General features: G+C 40.2%; 2 protein-coding genes and 1 long non-coding RNA gene across 3 annotated transcripts; 1 reads left to right on the forward strand and 2 right to left on the reverse strand.

The window, feature by feature from the left end:
* Nucleotides 1-352: 352 nt before the first annotated feature.
* On the reverse strand, nt 353-14,006 carry sec63 (SEC63 homolog, protein translocation regulator). The gene is made up of 20 exons (XM_042390765.1): nt 13,671-14,006; nt 12,629-12,728; nt 11,050-11,164; nt 10,811-10,923; nt 10,638-10,699; nt 9,609-9,667; nt 9,441-9,491; nt 9,195-9,303; nt 8,890-8,984; nt 8,611-8,743; nt 7,633-7,725; nt 6,578-6,723; nt 6,306-6,453; nt 5,943-6,025; nt 5,701-5,769; nt 5,390-5,545; nt 5,101-5,277; nt 3,514-3,714; nt 2,278-2,382; nt 353-973 (listed from the first exon to the last, which is right to left on the reverse strand). The coding sequence occupies exons 1-20, from the start codon at nt 13,792-13,794 to the stop codon at nt 836-838; spliced, it is 2,277 nt and encodes a 758-aa protein (XP_042246699.1). The 5' UTR covers nt 13,795-14,006; the 3' UTR covers nt 353-835.
* LOC121882486 lies at nt 13,120-19,952 on the forward strand. The gene is made up of 3 exons (XR_006092094.1): nt 13,120-13,568; nt 18,466-18,611; nt 19,867-19,952. It is a non-coding gene; the product is annotated as an uncharacterized LOC121882486 (long non-coding RNA).
* On the reverse strand, nt 16,172-20,250 carry iyd (iodotyrosine deiodinase). Its single transcript, XM_042390767.1, has 5 exons — nt 19,903-20,250; nt 18,474-18,674; nt 17,912-18,071; nt 17,567-17,723; nt 16,172-17,372 (listed from the first exon to the last, which is right to left on the reverse strand). The coding sequence occupies exons 1-5, from the start codon at nt 20,093-20,095 to the stop codon at nt 17,190-17,192; spliced, it is 894 nt and encodes a 297-aa protein (XP_042246701.1). The 5' UTR covers nt 20,096-20,250; the 3' UTR covers nt 16,172-17,189.
* Nucleotides 20,251-20,507: the final 257 nt, after the last annotated feature.

Consider the following 20,507-nt stretch of genomic DNA (forward strand, 5'->3'; position numbering starts at 1 on the left):
GGAAAAATAAAAACTGATGAGACTCAACTGTGCCCCCCCCCCCACCCCCCCACCCCCCTTTCCCACGTGCGCTGAAAGGAGCAAACGTCCCATTGGTTGACTCGGATTGTGGATCCCAGACAAATAGGGCTAAAGCTCACACTTCTGCAGTTTAAGTGTACAATAGAAAGTATCATTGGTGTGGCAAACATCGGTGCTGAGTGATGTTAAAATTAGGAGCGAGAGCGATGTCATGATTTCCGTGTGGAGGTCATGTGTTTTGTTTTTTTTTTGTTAATTTTGCAAACGGAATTAGCTGTTATACATCCCCCCCTTCTCCCTTTGAGAAAAAGAAGAAAAAGAGCCCAGATAATAGGTCCTCCTGCCACAGTGTGTCAATCTTTCATACCTGTACAAAGACTTACAAGGTTACAAACACACGTCATGCACTCACACTGGAGTGCAAACACACACATTCTTAACACGCAAGCACACACGCACACACACACATGGGCCTGGGTAAGTATTCACAGAATTCTCTTCCGCAAGCGACGGAAAAATGAAAGTCTCTGTAGAAAAGGGAAAATGGAGGGGCGGGGTCACAGTTCATGTCATTGTAAAGGTAAAATGGCGGAAGAGGAGCAGGGCTCTGTATATATAAACTGTCCCCGGTGATTCTTTGTGTGTGTGTATGTGTGTGTGTTTATGTGTGTGGCAGGCGCAACCTTGCCGCTCCTCGCTCGCTGCTCTTGAGTGCTGTTGTGGGGTCAGGAGTGGGTGGGTGGCCTGTCCATGGGGGGGGCGGTGAGCGTGTGTGTGTGTGTATGTGTGCGTGTGTGTGTGTGTGTGTTGGCATTCAGTCGTTGTCCTCGTCGTCGTCTTCACTCTCCTCGATGCCGTCGCTGTCCTCCTGCTCCTCGTCCTCCTCCTCTGTGTCGGGGATGTCCCACTGCGGGTGGTTGTCCAGCATGGCCTTGGCCTCGTGGACCTCCAGCTAGAGAAAATACACACGAGAACGTATTATGGTTGCAAACTGTTAAAAGTCTCTGCAGAGAAATATTAAGGCCTCCGAGTTTTAACTGGTCAAATTTTTCTTTTAAAGAGTGATGAAAGACTTGCTGAAAATCCTGCTTTTGCTGCCATCTAGAAGTTGAAATTTACAACCCTAAACGTAACGTAGCACTGCTTTTAAGTTGAACATAAAATCACTGTCATTCACTTGGAAATATTCAACTAGCAGAGATCATTACAACCATGATTTACTGCCGTTAAAGATCAAGTGATTCATTGCCGGACAGAATTCATTGTTTGACCTGTTTTACAAATAAAGCTGCGACTTTGTTTAGAATTTAAAAATCAACATAGAATCAAACTCTAAACTGCAAATAGAGATTGCAGCAGAGAAGGGACTAACTGAGAGTCTGTATATACACTCTGGCTGAATACAATGAAGTGAAATGAATTAATTAAGTTCAGAAATGAAACAACGAAACCTCGAAGAGCAATTCGGAAAAAAAGAATCAAATCAAATACAAATACTTTATTTTAAGCTAAAATGCTGTTAAATAGCAATACAATCAATGTCAGCTGCACTATAATAAAATTAGGCAGTATTGTGGGGATGTTTGTACTGATGTTTGCATATTTTGATTGGGTGTTTATGCTAAGCGGACCACAGGGTGGAGGCCTAATCACTTTGCCTTTGCCTGCCTTATCATTTGAATGTCAGCCATATTGGTGTTAGAGTTTACCATTTCTTAGTATCCTTTGTTACTTATTTTGTTTATATTTAGTAGTGATTGATGGTGATTGGAAATAAGATAATTAATCTGTGATTCATTAATATTTGGTAAAAGCAACTTATCTTTGTATAGATAATATTACATTATTGTGTTTTGTGCTTTTGTTATTTTTTTCAGTTTCACTCCTGATACTCAACTACTTGTCTAGTTGAAGTTCCAACACTTCAGCAAGGACAGTACAAGTACTACTTATGCTTTTGTTTGGCTACTAGATTAACAAATCCCCTTTATTCTCAACACCTTGGCAGTAATTAACACCATTGTTCAACAAGCTTCTGCTACATTTTGGCTGTGTCTGCTGGATCTATTGTTCCAGTTGCTTTGGCAGGCAAAGACCCATTATATCCAGGACAATTTACAGTACACTGATTTGGATGAGTAAATGGTGGATAGTAAAATCTGCAAACCACTTTGGCCAGTAGCAGACATCGCACACATATGAGCACACACACACACACACACACACACACACACACACACACAGTTTTCGCTTCACCTTGAGTGGTTTGATCTGGTCCAGTCCCAGGTAGGAATCAGAGCGGAGGATGACAGAATATTGGTAGTTGCCTGTTTTGGAGGGGGCTGGAAATTTCAGCTCCACCTGGAGAACAGAATACACAGTTATAAAAAAAAAAAAAAAAAATCACAAACGAGGTTCCCCTTCTTTTATCTATCAAAAATAAAAACACTAACAGAAGCAGTAAAAGTAGGCAAACCTGTAAAAGACAGAAAAATATAACGGTAGTTGTTGGCAGCTGTTACTGATGACGCACAATTACCTAGCTGCAGACAGTCGCAGTGCGGTAGGTAATCACAAATGAACCGCCAAATGATGATGGGGTCCAACTGTAAATATTAGACCAGCATTACCTCGGGCTGTGATTACTATGTCGCGCAATTACATGGCAAACATCTAATTATCGGCACAATGAAGCAAATTATTATTCAGCGTGTGAGTGGAGAGTGAGCCGTGAGCACGGCGACAATTTACAGCCTTGTTGGTGAAAGCAGCCCTTCTTGCCCTCCCCAAAAACATGTCTGTCAAACACGCAGCGTACACGCGGTCGCACAACACACGAACAACAAAAGGAACTGTTGAAGTGACAGACTAATTGATTGCTCAACAGTAAATGATCACCTCTTGCTATTACATTCCCTCACAGCGGGGACAGCTGGTCCTGCAGACTTACACAGGCCTCATTAAGCTTTTACTTCCCTGTCGATCCTTATTGTAGCTCTAGAACAACGGGATCAGAGGTCCAAATTGGGCAATATAAACACACACACACACACACACACACACACATATATATACACACTCCTCTGAGGGGATAATGACACAAGTGCAAAAGGTTGCCTAGCAACAGGATATGAGTGGCTACGGTGCACAGGCAACACTTTAACTTAATGAGACCTTTCTTCTCCAGATGGATTATAGTATAAATTACAAGATACCGGCAAACTAATTTAATTCCACACACAGAACAATCAAGTCTTATGAATTGACAATATTTCAGATAATCGTTTGATCATTTAGTAAGGAAAATGCCAAACAAATGCTGATTCCAGCGTCTCAGAAGTGAAGATTTGCTGCTTTTCTAGGTTTAATATCATTGTTAATTTAATACCAATACAACACGAGTTATTTGAAGATGTCACCTTGTGCTCTTAGCCGTTTATTTTAATTCTATTTTTGACATTTCTATTTAAAAAATGTGATCAACAAACTCACCTCTTCTGTGTCTTTTAGCGTGCAGACGTGGTAGGGCATGGAGACAAGGGTTTGATCTCGGCGGTCAGCGATGTAGAGCCACCACCACTCCTGCTTCTCCTCAGGGAAGTAGAGGCTGTAGACGGGGTGCGTCACCTTTGACTTGGTCTCTAGCAGGGCCCGCTCTCGCCGCTGGATGCTTTGCTGCAATGCCTCCCACTCCTGTGTGTGTGTGTGTGTGTGTGTGGAGAGTCGGAGGATCAGGTTAGGTACAGGTATGGGTAGTGTTTCCTTTCCATTCGTTAGACTTTCTAGCCTTGTCAGTGGGAGGGTTGTAAGAGTTATTTTATATTTTGGTCATTATTTGTGGCTAAAACACATGACAGTCAAAGCATTATCACAACATATAATAACACAGTGATTACTGTGGCCTCTGAACATGACTGACGCTGAATGATATTTTCACCATACTGCTAAAGCCTAAAACTGATGTATGTGTGACATACAGGGTATTTATGTGTATCTGCCTGCTCAATTGTGACATTATTTTATACATATGATATCGATTTTGTATCTTTACAGATACCATACAGATACCCCCCATTCAATTTAATGCATAACTGATTTGAGTACAGGCACAAGAGCAAATCTGGGTATATAAACGGTTGGTTTGTGCTGTATTCTTCAGTTGGCATTTACACCTAGAGTCAAGCTACTGAAGACCAGCAAAATCACTGTTTTTCATTTATTATTACAGGTGGGTAAATGTCACCTAAGCACCCTCAGATTTTATCAGTAGTCTACCCTTGATAGATAATTTGTTTATATAGTTTGTATTGTGCTTTGTTATATTGTTTGAGGGAACTGTAACGTAAGGTAACTGCATACGAGTGGATGCAACCCAACCGTCACTAACACTAGCGTAGTTCCTCAGGGATTAAAGCTGTTATTACTCTAATTTTGACAATCTAACCTGTGACAACACATTAGCTAAGGTTGTAAAGAATATAACTGTTGGTAGCTGTTGTTGATTTTGTTTAAATATGTTGAACTGTAATTTTATGGGTTATTGTTTGTCGGACGATTAAGCTAAGCTAACTAACGCTAATGTCAGCTGCCACTTGTTGCCATAGCAACGGTACACATTCACATATGGGCTAATGGTATGTGGGAGTGCAGAATCAAGCGTCAGTGTAAACATAGTCAAGATACATTGTATTAAGCACAGGATGTGAGATTTTAGTAGTTAGTAAACTTTAAGAAAAGAGCTTAATTTGTGATACCATTTAATTTATTGTAATGTTTGGGCTCATAAACTGTTTTCTATAAAATATACTAGTCATAAGAATTGCAGATGAATGAGTTTTAATACCTTTTTGTTATTTTTATACAATACTGTGATTGTTGCCCTATATCGTACATTGTTCTAAGCCAGATCAGTTAACAGTTACACCTAGAGTAAAGCTACTGAAGACCAGCAAAATCACTGTTTTTCATTTATTCTTTCAGAATAAAACGATCCCCCTTTTTTTTATAAATAATATGTTCATCCTGAGTCCAGTGTGATTCGTGTGTGTAACATATGCACCCATATGAAGTTTCCCTGACCTCCTCATCATCGCCAGCCATCTCATCCACCTCTGTGTCGCTTTGTTTGTCACTGTCTTCATCTCTCTCGCTGGGAGAGTCCTTGTTGGCCTCGCCCTCGTCTGACTCGCTGCCTTTGTCTGAGGCCTCGTCCTCTTCCTCCTTTGCTGCTGCCGCTGTGGCTGCTGCTACGACTTCCTGTGACATAAAAAAAATGATATTAAGAATGTTTATAATTATATGACAAATGAATCCAGTTCTTTATGAAAATCATCAAGCAGCTTTAACTCAGCTGTGATTGGAGACTCACATTTCCTGCCACGTTGCCATTGGCCTGCTTGGTTTTGGCAGGTGCAGGAGTGGCCTTCTTCTTGGTTAATTTTTTCTTCTTGGACTTGGCTGTCTTCTTAGCCCCTTTACTCTTGTTCTGCCACACTTTAGTTTTGGCTTTACTTGAGTCTGCTTGCTTCAGATAGAAAGAACAAAAAAAGGTTAAGTGGACACTACAAGATTTCTTCAACCGTTAAACTTTTTATCAAGGCAAAATCTGAACAAAGCTGAGTTAAATGTTTTATAAATGGCTCTAAGTTAACATGTTCTGTGTGTGTGTGTTCTCCTTACTGCTTCCTCTGTGTTGGCAGCCTCGTCTCCTGGACACGGTGTGGACTCCTGCTCTTTTTCGAACACCTCCTACACACACACAGCACACCAATAGAGTTCATTCATGCTTTCCAACAATTGCATTGAGACAACACTACAGTACACTCTAGTGGTCATCCAAGGCAGCAACGTTCGCAAAAGCTGCTTTCTAGTAACTCACTGTCATGTCTAGTTATGTCTCACCAAATGCAATTATTCCTTACCGCCATTTTTTTTCTGGTTAAGGTGACAGTAACTGTGACGATAGAGCCTGCAGTGATGTTATTGCTGTCTTCATCATCAAGGACTGCAAACACAGGGAGAGAAATGCAGGGTCTTTAAATGACAGGTCACAGATCTATACAGTTCCTCAACACATTTGTGTAAATGTTTTAAAACTAACTGATTAGAAGATAAGCCATCATCTGCTAAGTTTACTGGCACATTTTTTCAATCTGCATGCACTGACATATGAAGGGCATCCATTTGGCTGACTGCATGTGGAGTTTTTTTTTTTAGGCTGCAAACATATTAAAGGCAGTTGGTGGCCAAACAAATTTTGAATGCCTGTATTTTTCAGGACTGACCCTGCAGTTTGGTATCCATGGTGATGTGAGGGAAGCTGCTCAGCACAGCCATGACCTCATCGTACTTCTCCTCCCCCAAGAAACGCAGCATGCTGCGTCTGTCTGAGTCTTTGAGGCTCACCAGGTCCTGCAGGCTCCGAACTTTGTACTAAAGAAGAGAGGAGGAGGACAGTGAGAGAACAAAATAACCACCTGCACGTAATTTTTTTTTCCTATCTGAATTGTTCACACAATATCACATTTGTGTGCATACACAGGCACTCGGCAGGTACCTTCTTAGAGATGCAGTAGCGGAGATGCTCCTCTTCAAAGTGGGGCAGCTGCAGTAGTGGTGACTTGGACTCCTGCAGGCCCTGCACTATCATCTGGGTCAGCTTCATACAATTCTCAATGGTTACGAGTCGAGGAGCATGGAAACCTGGGCAGAATCATGTCAGTGAGCACACATTCATGAAAACTACAGGCATCATGATTTTGACTCAAGAAGTTCAAAGAAAATCATTTCCCAACAAAAAACAGGAACAGATGTCCTGAAGTGGCAGAATACAAAGAGCAAAAGGTGTTTTTTGTAGTTTTATAGATGCACAGTTTGGTGGAGACAGATGTCCCCAACAAACGGTCATGCTAGTAAATGTACAAAGATAACATTTACATCAATAAGAGACAGTTGCAACTTGGGATGTGCCAGTGAATATGCAAAGATAACATTTACGTCAATAAGAGACGGTTCCCAGGGAAGTTGAGAAGGTGGATGATCAGTCATGTCACATTCTGGTTCTCTGTGTGCGATGGTTGAAGGCCGCTAGGCCCATTTTGTATTGTGAGAAATGTGAAAGATGCTGAGACAGTATTATTTCTAGGCCAGGTGCAATTGATACATCTTAGAAAAGTCTGAGACACCATTGTTTCTGAGATGAATCATGCTTGGATTATTACCAAAGTGTCAAGGTCAAACAAGGTGGAGTCTATAAAAAAAGCTCCACATTAGGAGGGGTTATGAGAGGTATATAATATAGTGTTTTATGATTTTGCATTAGGTTCTTTATCCCAGGATCAAGACCTCGGTTTGCTTTGTATTGCTCTTTATGCACAATAAACCTATTCACACTGAACTCTATCAGCTTCAAGTGTATTTCTTTGAGTCTTTCTCTTATAAGTTTTGAGTTTATTGCTAAGTTGTGGGTGACCTGAAGACTTATTGGCCCATCTGAAGAGTTCCCACAACAACAACTTCCCCTGCATGTCACAATTTTATGGAAACTGATACATCTGCACACAATGAATAAGACATAAAACACAACTATGTATATGTTTGTGGAGTGTTTACCGCCTCGGCTGTTGGCCATCATGGTAAGCTGACAGCCCACGTTGATCATCTCCTGAAGGAGAGCTGGGCTCTTCCTCACCACAAATCTCTGATCTGGAACAGAAACACACCACACATGTTTTGAATAACATGTTATGACCCTTCTCACGTTTCTTACAGAGAATATTTTCGCTGAAAGTACTTCCAAAAATACGATTATTGTAGAGATAATGGCTGAATATTCACTTCAAAAGACACTTCATTGTGACTCATTAAGCCTCTCCACTGTCTGGATAACATGCAACGCTTTACATTTCACAACAATATAGAGCCAAAAGGCCCCAGTTGTTGTTTTTCTCCAGTGTGCAAGGACGGTTTGGTAGCGTTTTTCCAACACAACTGAAGATGGTTGAGGATGCTCATGTAAGTCAAAACACTGGTGAAGTTTATGTGTTCATATCATGCACTGTGTGTTCATTAGTGCAGCTCCCAATCAGCAACCTTAAAAAGTGGTCAAACACATGATTTTTTTACAGTTTCCACACAGCTTGAGAAAAACATGTTCTCAAGTGCTCCCAATACCTCATGCTAGTTGAGTATGTACTTACGTGTAGGAGTGTAAATTTACAAATAGGATAGGGTTGTATATTCATAATGAAATCTTGTGACTTTACAAGATGTGTGCAGCTGTGTTGCTAAGCACCTTGTGCAACTGTTTAGTTTTGCGTCACTGCATTCATTTTTGAAAGAACCATTTGTGTTTCTTTGGAGAAGGCTGACAAGGTGCTATGCTAGCTAACTTAATGTGTATTATGTTAACATACAAAATTGAGCAGATAATGACAAAATCAGATTTTTTGGGAAAACTTTTCATTCTTGGAGTAGCTTTTAGAATAGAACATGTGATACCTGATCAGCTAGTAAAAAAAAAGATTTTCATGACATTTCCAAAGACTACAATACCAGTTCTTAAAATTCCATATTATAAGACCGTCCTACCTTCCTCTAACTCCTCCGATACCTCCATACGTGCAAGGTGAGACAGCACCAAGACCCTGGCCTTCAAACTGTATGGGTAGCAGAATGGAGGCTCCTTCTTCTTCACATTGATATTCCCCAACTCACGGATCAACTGCAAGAGAGACAGGAGAGGTTGTTGCCCTTCTATTAAAAAAGAAAATCCCCTTCAATTTCTTGACAGTCTCTATTTTCCTGACACACAGATGCAGACCTACACATCCACATTTGCAAATTCCTCTCCAATGAGGCTGCCATTACCTGTGGCACTTCAATGTTGTCTGTTGGCCGTATGGTGGCTTCTTTATTGCTGCGAGGGTCAAACTCAAACGCTGCTGTCAACACCATGGCTAACCCTGGAGGACAGAATCAATCGGCCATTAGAATTAGTGAAAGAGAATCACCATATTTGATGTTGGTATGGCTGAAAATGGTCACATTGGTAGATTAATACATTTATATTAATCATAAACATACATTGATAAATACATTTATCTAGTTTACATCTGGTCCAGTCTTGTACATTATACATTCAGAGGCACTGTGGTCTGGGAAGTGAAACTCACGTTTCATGTTCATGTTGGGCGTTTTATACATAAAATGCATGAAGAGCTGTGTAGTGTTGATGAGGATCTGGTCTCCACTGTAGCGGATAGAGCGGTACCACCACGTGCCCTAAGACACAGAGAGAAAAACAAACAAGTGGATAGAAATAGAGAGAAAAATGAGACACACAGGGTGTAAGAGGTACAGAGGTCAGCTATTTAATACATTCTTTTGCACAGAATCTGGTTTCAATGGTGAGGACTCACCACAACAACAGGGAGGATGACCATAAAGGCTAGTCCATATACCAACAGCACCTACAAAAAAGGAAACAAAAATGTTCAGATCTCTCTGCTAGTCAAATGCAACACAGTTCAATTAAATCAAGACAGGTTAATGAATTGAAACTTCATTGACAATGAATCAATATATACCAGCATTGAGTTCTTCTGGTCAACAATCCAGGCAGGCAGGGCAATACCAAAGCTGGTTGCTAGAAAGGGAGACATAAGAAGCAATGGATCAAAATGGCAAACAACACAGGTAAGCTCTGCGGCAACCTCGGTGTTGTGGAAAAAAAAAAAAAAAATCAGAATTACAGGTCACCTAATGCCATAGGACCAAGAAAGATGTAATTCCAAATATATTCATTAAAAAAGTAACACAAATCAAACTATGAAAATGTTAAAAATGGTAATTTCAACTGTCAGAATTTAAACCATAGATAGATGATAGACTTTAAGGAGCCACCAAAATCTGGATAAACGCATTATTTTTGGTGCTAGTGGGCACCAATGACACCTGCTTATACAATGAGAGAGCAGCCGTCATTGGAATGAATTGGCTGCTGATGTTTCAATTTATCTTCCATTCATGACTACAAGACTCTGACTCACCAGTGTCAAGTAAGGCTGTTGCAGTGAAGGAATTTCCCCTTCGGTGATTCAGGCTGGCTCAACATTGCGGTATGTGGTTTATGCGGTATTAGTGCCTTTTTTTTTCTTTCTTTTTTTTTAAATAAAAATCAAGGTGTGTTAGTCTGATTATGTGTCAACCAAATGGAGCAGCAGTACCTAATGAACATGGAAAACACTTTAAATCATGTTGTGGCAAGAGACAACACTGGTTACAGCCAAGTCCCCTTAAACTTGGGATTTATGAATGGAGTCTGGCTGGATGTGCCTTTAGATTTTATGATTTGTTTAAAACTAGTTTACCTCACATGTGGTGACCCGGGAGAGTTTAAGCACATAACTGAGACAAAATATTCACACAGACATGTTTTTAACTACCGAGCATCAGCACCGACCCCTGGTCAGCTAACCCCAAGCTGCTTGCCTTCCAGAGCGGTTGGCTTGCCTATAGTGCACGATTGCAGTTATTGCAGCAGTCCTTGAGTCAAGCACAAAAGGTGTGTCAACACATAAAAACTGAGAGACAAGACTGAGAGTGGCTTAACTCACCTCCTGGACCATCTGGGTTGCCATACACTTCCCAGTTCAGCCGAGACTGTTCATTGGTCAGACTGTGGAAAAAGACGAGTGAAATGGTAAATGAATCAATCAAGCCAAATACTGGGGTGCAGCAGCTTATTACTTTAATTACTTCTTCATCTAAAAACCTGACAGACACTTACGCAGCATAGGCTTTGGCAATTCTCATGAATGTGGCCTCATCACCACCTTTGTCAGGGTGGTATTTGAGTGACAGTACACGGTATTGCTTCTTGATTTCTGACAGTGATGCACCCTGGAGACAAGAAATGTAATTACAGTAACATCTTAACATACCACTTATACATACATAATTTAAGCAATAGATATAATTGAATCAAACTTATGAGACTACAGCAGTCTGTATGTTTTGTGTGTTTACCGGGTCCAAGTTGAGGACTTCATAAGGATTATACTCCTGGTACTCTCTGTCAAGCTTGGACACCTTGTAGGCTAGCAGCAGGAACACAGCCCATCCAAATAACAAGGCTGCTTTCCTGAAAATGTCAACACACAAACAGGAAACAAATGTCACCCACGAACATCTCTCTTACCTGAAGAAAACAACAGGCCCATTTTATTTTTACACTGTGCCTTGTAGTCTTCATTATTATCAACATCATTATTATTATTATTATTATTATTATTATTAGTTTCTGAAAAACCAATCCAGCAATGCAAACTAACTTTCAGTATTTTTAATAATATTAATTTCTACAGCAAGCTCATCTGAATCTGCTGCATACAAGCAGAAGGGCAAGAGAGGTTCTAACATTGTTGTTGTTTGGTATTTATGCATGGAAGTTGAACTTGTTTCCATGACAATAGCAAAACCCTTATGGCCTGCTCTGCAGCATCTGTTGCCATGACAACCCCACACTAGCCTGAGTTGCCAGAGTAGCTCAACCAGAAAAATACATGATGGATTCCTATAATAAATACCATCGTTATGATACAGTTGTGAGGAGGAAACGGATACTGCGATTCTGAGAGACGAGCTGGGGCTAGTCATTCTTATTTATTCAACTTAATAAACACATTTTATGCTGTAAACAGCTTGAATCACAACAGATGAAAAATAAAGAATTTATGAATTTGGACAGTAAAAACAGGATGTAGGTCTGGTGACAGAGCATGAGTGGAGAGTGGGAGTATGAAGACAAACGGCTGATGAAACAACAAGACGACACTCAGATAGAAATGCTGTGACAAGATAGGCAGAGTGAGGCACTGAAGAGCACTTGAGCACCCATCTTTCCATTAACCACACAGACAGAGTGAATAAACAACCCTGAGAAAACAGCGTCATGTTAACAGAAATGTTAAACAGAGTGCAACGGAGTGTTTACATCCATGAAAACAACATGAACTGACAAAAATCAACCAAAACAATCACTTCCACACACGCATGCAAGCTGGAGTCTGCACACACTACAGAGAGCACGGCCTATGCCTCATCTTCACACCACAGTGAGACTGTCCCTGCCCAGCTGAAAACACACAGGGAAGCAGAAAGCTATCAGGAACAGCTCCTGTGATGGTAGGATAACAGAGCTTTCTCAATGCAAACAGCTCAGGCAAGTCACACCCAAATGTGTGAATGATGTGATATTTGGCAAGGGAGAAAAGAGCCGAGGAACAAAGAGTTGAAACCTGTTATTATATTACAAGTCGTGGCCATTCAAGATATTTATATAGACGTAATCCAGCTGAAACTGCACTTGAATCAGGTGTAACACATATCATAGCTCCATAAATAACTACAAAGAGTGAATAATTCAGGAGTATCATCATCTCAGGTTGAGATAATACCAGCTGCTGTGGAAGAATTTCTTGGAAAGGGAGGCGTAGTAGGCCATCAGATCACCTGCAATCACTACCTGAACGTCCTCCAACTAGACTGTGGATTTGTATACATCATGTTTATTTTAGTAAACCTCAAACCAACTCATTGGACTTACTTTAGTGTTGGGACAATGCTCTGCTGTGACTTCATCAGCCTGAGCCGGTACCACAGACACCTGCCATGTACCCTCCGCAGGCTTTTCAGACGCAGTTGTTCTGGGGAGAGGACGGACAGAGAGAGGGATTATTGACACATTAGCACTATTAAAATCAGTCACAATCAATACTATTAATGCCACTGTTATTTGAGAAGGATTACTGGTGTTTGAAGATAATCTAAATCAGCAGAGGGTGATATTTTTTCTGAGAGCATATTGTTGTGGATATGTTGGCCAAGCAGGTAGAGATGCATGTGTTTATTTCACTCAGCTAGAACAGTGATAAAAAGTTTTATCAATGTATTATAATGCAGCAAGAACAAGGCAACATTTAGTCAATGTCATGCTGTTAGCTCATAAAACCAAATTCCACTCAAATTTGTTTTAATCTTTTATCAAGACATTAAGCTGCACATTGTTTGCTGCAGTTTATGGTGACCTGTCATTAAAGCTACTCCAAGCACACCAGCTGATTAAAGTGTGCCAGCATATGTTGCATAACCCATGTTAGATATTCGCTATTGTTGACAAACTTGTACTAAGATAAGGACTGATCAGGATAAGGTACAAAGAAGGCACAAAGGCAAGCTGGAGGACCTGCAAGAGTGACGCTGGCATTTACTGTTGACGCTTTAGCTTAACTACCCAGCACTTGAGATTTATGTTTATCCACTGAAGTAGTCTGGCTGGATATGAGAAGTTAAGACAGATGGATAGCCAGTGGCTTGTTAAATAGTAAAGCTGGCGAGTAAACTAAAGCTCTGACTAGTCAAAGAAATGTGAACATCATCTCTGCAACGTCTGCTAGCTTACATTTACAAGTCAATGTAACGTTCGGTTGGGTTGGACAGCCTCTACATCTGGTAGCAAGCAAGCCAGATTAATAGACGGCCAACTGGTGAGCGTTTACCACCCAAGATACTGTCTGAATAGTTCACTAGCTGATGTTAGTTAGTTAGTTAGCCAAGTTAGCAGCACCGAGGCAGACATCGGGCCTTACCAGCATTCTGATCCCGGGGCCAGAGGTAATATGTGGCTGGGATCACAATAAGTCCGACGAAGGACGTTAGGAAATAGAAAAAGGTATTGCCGCTGTCATCGTACTGAAACTGTTGCCCGGCCATTTCGTAGCGGCGCTTGGGTCGCCCTTCTTCTCCACCGCCGCGCTTCCCCCTTCTGGCCCAATGTGTGCGACTTGTCAGTTAGCTAGCCAGCTAGCATACAGCTCTAGCAAGACAGCTCTGGGTATACGTAGTATAACGCCTGCGCAATAGGGGTTGTCGGGGTTGTTGAGTCGCGCTTGCGCGAACCGCTCCGCCATCTTGGACAGCTAGGTACGGCAAAACCACTTGGACAAACCACAGGTCACGATTTTTAAATCGCTTTTCTCGGTTCGAGGAAAGTTTTACAAATATAAAACCTCCATGGATCAAAGAGTCATAATTGATGTTGTTTGCAGTTCGAGGTGTCCTGTCAACAGTTTTACAGACGTCTCTTTTACAGTGGTGGTCTATGGGGAAAATGCGGCGGCGCCCTATCCGGCTCTTATTGTACGTCCATGGCGGCAATCTAGCTGAAAAATGAAGCCACTGAGGGAGTGCCAAAAACCTGCATTCTATCTAATGGCCATCAGGGGGCGACTCCACTGGCTGCAAAGAGAATTCTAATTGTATTGAAGTCTATGAGAAAATAACCCTACTTCTAACTTGATTTATTACCTCAGTAAACAGTTTCCTAATGAGTTTATGATCTCAATCGCTTGTTTCAAGTCTTCTTCAATACAGCATGATGTTCATTTTGTAAATTATGGCCCGTGATGAGTCACCCCCTGATAGCCATTAGATATAATGCAGGTTTTTGGCACTCCCGCATTGGCTTAATTTTTCAGCCCCGGAGTTTGCCGCTTGGCTCATGGATGTATAAAGATAACTTGAAAAGTGAAATTGGCTTCACAGCCCGGCGCTGTTCCTGGGGGCTTGGCTTGGCAGCGACAAGGGGTTCTTCTTCTTCTTTGGTGGCTGGTTCAAGACTGCAGTTTGTCAGTCAGTTTGTTACTGACCCCCACAGGTTGCACTATATAATATAATAATAATAAAAATAATAATACACTTTATTTGTATAGCACTTTTCTTAAAACAATGTTTACATACAATAAAACCCAAGGAGACAGTTATGTTTATGTTTATGTATTACCACAACTAAATAAATAATAGAACTAAATAATAGAAAAATGATAAAAACAATAATAATAAAGCAATAATATTATTAATAAAAAAAATAGGAATAAAATTCTATAAAAGAGATAAGAAGATCCAAAAACAAACAAACAAACAATTACACACAAAGACCCCTCAGTGGCCCCAAACTCCTGAATGGCCGTGCATAAGGAGTGATTGACATAAAGGCCTGTCTATACACAGTATATAACGAGACTGAGTATTCTCATGGTCAATATCACTAAAATGTAAAGTAATTACAAATCCTGTCGATTTAATACAATTCTATTTGTTTTTAGGCACAAACCAAAGAAAAATTAGGCCAATTAATTTCAAAAACAAAATGTCTGGCTAATTAAACTATCATGAAAAGTCCATATTTAAGAATGAACTAAAACAAAAGTCAGTACACCCTTCATTAGTGAGACTCCATTCTTTTGTTTTTTAAATATTTTATATGCCTGTCTTTGTTTCTGATGACAGATTCAATCCTCCTGGGCATGCAGTCTTGCACAAATCTGTGGAGAGATGTTCTGCCATTCTTCACAGATAATTCTTTTCAGCTGCTCTTTTTTGGAGTTGTTCTGTTGCTCCACCTTCCTCTTTAAAATACTCAGGTGTATTCACTTTTGTTGCACTGAGGTTGTACTTTGAGGCCTGTATTTTCAATGTAGTCTATCTAACCTGCTTGTTTTTAATTATAAATAAGACCAAATTCCTTACACTTCTCCCTAAAAATACTACAATCATTTAACATTCTAGGGATATTGCACAGGGGTATAGTCAGTTTTGTTATATACTGTAAGTGTTTTTAGAAGGGATTTAAAAGATGAAACTGATTTAGCTAACCTAACTTCTGTTGCATGATGGTAGGACAGGAGCTGAATGTGAATAGCTTTTGAACATGTTTAAAGCAGCCAACTGAGTGTGTTGTTTGACAAAACCTACATGATGATAGATACAAATAATTTGGGGATTTTCATGTGTTAGTTTAAGTTGAATAATTATATGGTTCTGTTGGAAAGAAAGTTCTACATCTTTTGGTCTCTGCCAACTTGCCCTATGTTTGTGCCTCACATGTATTATCTTCACATTCACATGTTAATGATGATACATGAGAGGCACAGACTGGGGCTAGGGGCCAACAGCTGTAGAGAGCACACAAATTCCAGCATGATTACTAAAAAGAAACGTGCCAGAGCAATATTTTCTCAAGAATACAACAGAAAGGTACTCCTCACAAGACCTGTGTGGGTAGTCACTGATTCCTAGAAGTAGCTATTCCCATGTAGGCAATTTATTATTATTTAACTTTCTGTAAGGTAAAACTTCACCGAAAAATCAGACAGATATCTATGTATGTCAGCCTGTAAATCACAAGAAATAGCAGTACGAAATATGTCGAAAGTAATGTAGAAACAGTGACACTGTTACATAGTTTGCCCAGCAGAGAGCACAGACAAGTTTATTTTTCAACTTTAAAATATCTCACTCAGTACATATCTTGGTCACAATTATTTAAAAAAAAAAAAGAGAGAGAGTCGATCTGCTGTCATTAGATTTTTAACACTGATATCGGTATCAGCCTAAAAAATCTAACATTGGTCAGACTAGGACAAGGACATTACATTTTGCAACAATTCAGCAAGCACGGTTATTACTCAAAACAGATTACACAAGCGTTACTAAAGCAAACAATTCAAAACGGACTGTATTTTACTCTCAGCAGCAGTGCTGGAAAACATCTGGATCTCAGTTTGTTTGGTAAGGGACTTTTTTAAAAAGTCAATGCTGTTCACCTTTAAATGCCTGCACATTGTGCTTATTTGATTGATTTAATGTTTGTAGGCTACCACTGGCCCATCATATAATGCTCAATGAGATCACAACCCATGTAAAAGGTTAATACACCTCTGTGTTTGTAAACTTTATGGTGTGCTAAGTTTATGAAGGGAACTACAAAAACTGACTGTAAAATACTGTATGCTATCATTATAAAATTGAATAAATTGAATAAAAAGAATTACATTTATTATATTTGTTTGGTGTTAGCAAGGAATAAGAGGTAGTACTACATAAGGAAACTCTTTAGGATTCTTCTTATTTTCCCATCCCTCAACTGTCTGCAGATGTTTGACAGTTGAGCCATGTTGTTAGTCAAGGGTTTATAATGAAGGCTCCACTTTTGATTGCACAAAAAGCATTTCTTAGATATACTAGTTCTATGTTTCATTGCATTCTCAGCTAGGCAAACAAGATCATTTTGGATTTTTGCAGTTTATTTTCCCTGCAGATTGACTCTCTCACATGTGCACCATAATATCATCCAGAGGCTTGCGATTCAAGTCAGGCACAGTGGCGTCAGAAGCAGGGTAACCCACAGGAAGTAGCATCAGCAGCTTCTCATTGGCTGGTCGTTTGAGGAGCAGCCTGAGCTGGGGGCCGCAGTTAAGGGGTGTCGAGGTAACGGTAACAAGGCCCACGTTCTGAAAAGCAAATGGACGGAAAAAGCAGAAATTCGGTTTCCTCATCAGCCATATTTCTTTCATAGCACAAACACAAAAGTTTATTTAGTTTGAGGCTGTGCCTCACACACTTTTAGCATAGATGCCCTCTTGGTAAAATATCAATAATGACATAAATATTTGACTTGTCTTTATTTCAGGGGGTGTGACTTTACCTGTAATGCAGCCAACAGGATCCCACAGGATATGGAGACACTGATTTCATTGTAGTAGTGTGTCTTTTTCTTGCCGTTTGGTAGAATCCCATAGGTCTGTTTGAAGATGAGGATCAGGTATGGAGCTTCATCCAAGTACTCCTTAATCCAGTTCGTCCTACAGGAGAAAAGAGGTTGTGAGAGAGGGGAGAGATGTGTGAAATTAGAAAATGCAATTAGGTTTTGTCCTTAATGACTAATAATCATTGCCTTGGTAGGCTAACATTCAGGATTACGGGTTGAGGATTGAATATTATTGTTATGTTATGTTATGTTACTCAGAAGTACTGCATAGTATGTCCTCACCTTAATTTGGCCAAATCATGGACCCACTTGTCTCCCATCCTCTGACGGTAGTTGACCTCCTCCTCTTCCTCCACTATCAGTCTGACCTGGTGCTTTGTCTCTGGGTCTGACACCACGATAAACGTCCAGGGCTCCGTGTGCGCTCCGCTAGGGGCCGTACCTGTCCAGAGGGAAGATGACAGAAGGACCAGCACACGGAAAACAGAGAAAAGATTAACAGATTACATAGCTGCATCCAACTCTAAACCAAATTAACTGTGGCTCATTTGTTCAGTGGTCATTTGTCCTCTTTAAATTTGCATCTTTAAACATAGATTTAACCTTGTTCTTTTTCTTTTAGTCTACATAAAAGTGAGAGGTTCAGTTTTGAGATGAATATGATTTAAAGCTGGATACTTGCTCACATTTCTACTCATGTCACCTTCAATTTTAAGCTTTCCTTTAACCCCAGATTGTCAAAGATAGCTGGAAGATTTGAAAAAAAAACTGTATGTTTCTCAGGTATCACTGGCACTTATCTAAGTCTATTTGATTTTGCTCTGTATCTGATTTAGCTTCATGCCTGCAGTGTGGATGACGTTATCGATGACTTCTCGTGGGACCGGCTCTGGGCTGATGAATCGGACAGACCTCCGCTGGTTCATCAGAGTGTAAAACTCCTGAGATCTCTGCAGCATCTTCTCCTCGGGGTAACATGGTGGTGAGTAGGGCACATGTGGAAGGTCCTCCTCCTCTTCAGTGTTGTCTGCCCATTCATTATCTTCTAAAATGATGACAGACAACAAGCAGAGCCAGTGAGCAGCTTCTGATATTAGAGAGAGATGCTCTAGTGTAAATAGGGGAATCTGTAAAATCAATATTCTTAGCTTTGTTATTGTTAAAGTCATCTTTAATCATTCAAAACATGATAAGCTAAGGTTACATGTACATTAGGGCAGCAACCAACAGTTATTTTCATTAATTTCATTATTATTAATCTGTCCATTACTTTTTTGATTAGTGATTTAGTCTATAAAAATGAAAAAATGTGAAAAATGCCAGTCACATGTCTTGTGTTGTCTGACCAACCAAAACCCAGAGATATCCAAATTGAAATGATAGAAAACAAAAATAGCAGCATCACATCACATTTGGCATTTTTCCTTGATAAACAACTAAAATTATTATTCAGTTATCAAAATTGTTGCTGATCCATTATCTGTCCATGGATTAGTAGATTCATTTTTCAACTAATATGCACATATACCATACACACTGTAACGTGGTGATGATTCAGGCACAGACTGTGGTATGAAAAAAACAAAACTGGACTCAAATGTGTAAAGATATAGACAAAGATATGAAATATAAGGGTTCATTTTCCCTATTGATACTGATTTAATCAGCAAAATTAATAAATACCAGGTTTACAAGCCCAGTCTGTTGCAACTTAAACTTTATTGGATGTAGTCTCATAAAACAAATATAAGACTAGGACTGCTGTCTGTTGCTAAATATATCTAGATTGCATGTATTTTTGTAATGGAAAGGTAAAGTATACCACTAAACAGAACAGGCTGGGACTATCACTCTGTAACTCTATCCCGTCCATAGCCAACAGGCCATCTATCATTATTTATTAATCCAGCTGTGAATTATTCCTAGCGATCTAGGAATTCATCGTTCCAAACGAACTCATCCAAACACCTGTAGCCCAGGGTATGTAAAATATTTATATAGGCTACAAAGTACAGTCACAGACACATGAGTCGCATGTTTTCTGACTAGTGATAGCCTGTTGAGATGTACATGAGTGATAACCTTGATTTTACAACTGCATCTAAAAGTTACTAATGACAGAAACGCGCGTGTAGATTGTTTTTACATCTGTCCACATCTGTTTAGCCTATATTGTGTTGAGATGGTGGTGTTGGTCTACAGGTTAATGTGCGACAGGCCTTCTTTTTTTTACTCAGGCAGAAAAGGGGACAAAGTTTCTGTTCAGCTCTTACCGGCTTCTTTTGAGGGGATTTCTGTGTCGTCCTGTAAATCCTGGTCCACCCACGGTCTAAAGCCCGCCTTCGAGCCCCCCTTAGTTTTGCCCTGGGAGGTGGTCTCCGTTTGCCGTGATTTCACAAACATAAAGCCCATCACCATGCACAACACCGCTGCCAGAACAGGCGTGAGGACTGACAGAAGAGCCATGACGGCCGGAGTGGAGTGAAGAGCACTTGATGTGTTTATGTGCCTCCGCCGCACACTCGATGTTATGAAACACTTCTACTGTTATCTCGGTTAGGTCTAAAAGCTGAGTCAGAGCTACATTTATGAGAAATGTCCCATCAGATTGCAGCTGAAAAATAAAGCCTAGACCCAATATGACTTGCTGCTGCTCTGTTATTATTGCACTGGTGTTTAATGGGCATTAGATGAAAAGAGAAGGTCTGATTATGACATGATAGCCTACATATCATAGGCTGGTTATAAGGAAATCAGAGTATGACCAACATAAAAGAGCTATAGTCAGTGTTACAAAGTGGCATAATACAGAATAAAATTAATATTTCACTTATTCCAGGGAGCCCTCAGTTGTTACATGAGTCTAAGGTTCACATTC

Source organism: Thunnus maccoyii, chromosome 17 (genome assembly GCF_910596095.1).
Source record: "Thunnus maccoyii chromosome 17, fThuMac1.1, whole genome shotgun sequence".
Taxonomy (NCBI): domain Eukaryota; kingdom Metazoa; phylum Chordata; class Actinopteri; order Scombriformes; family Scombridae; genus Thunnus; species Thunnus maccoyii.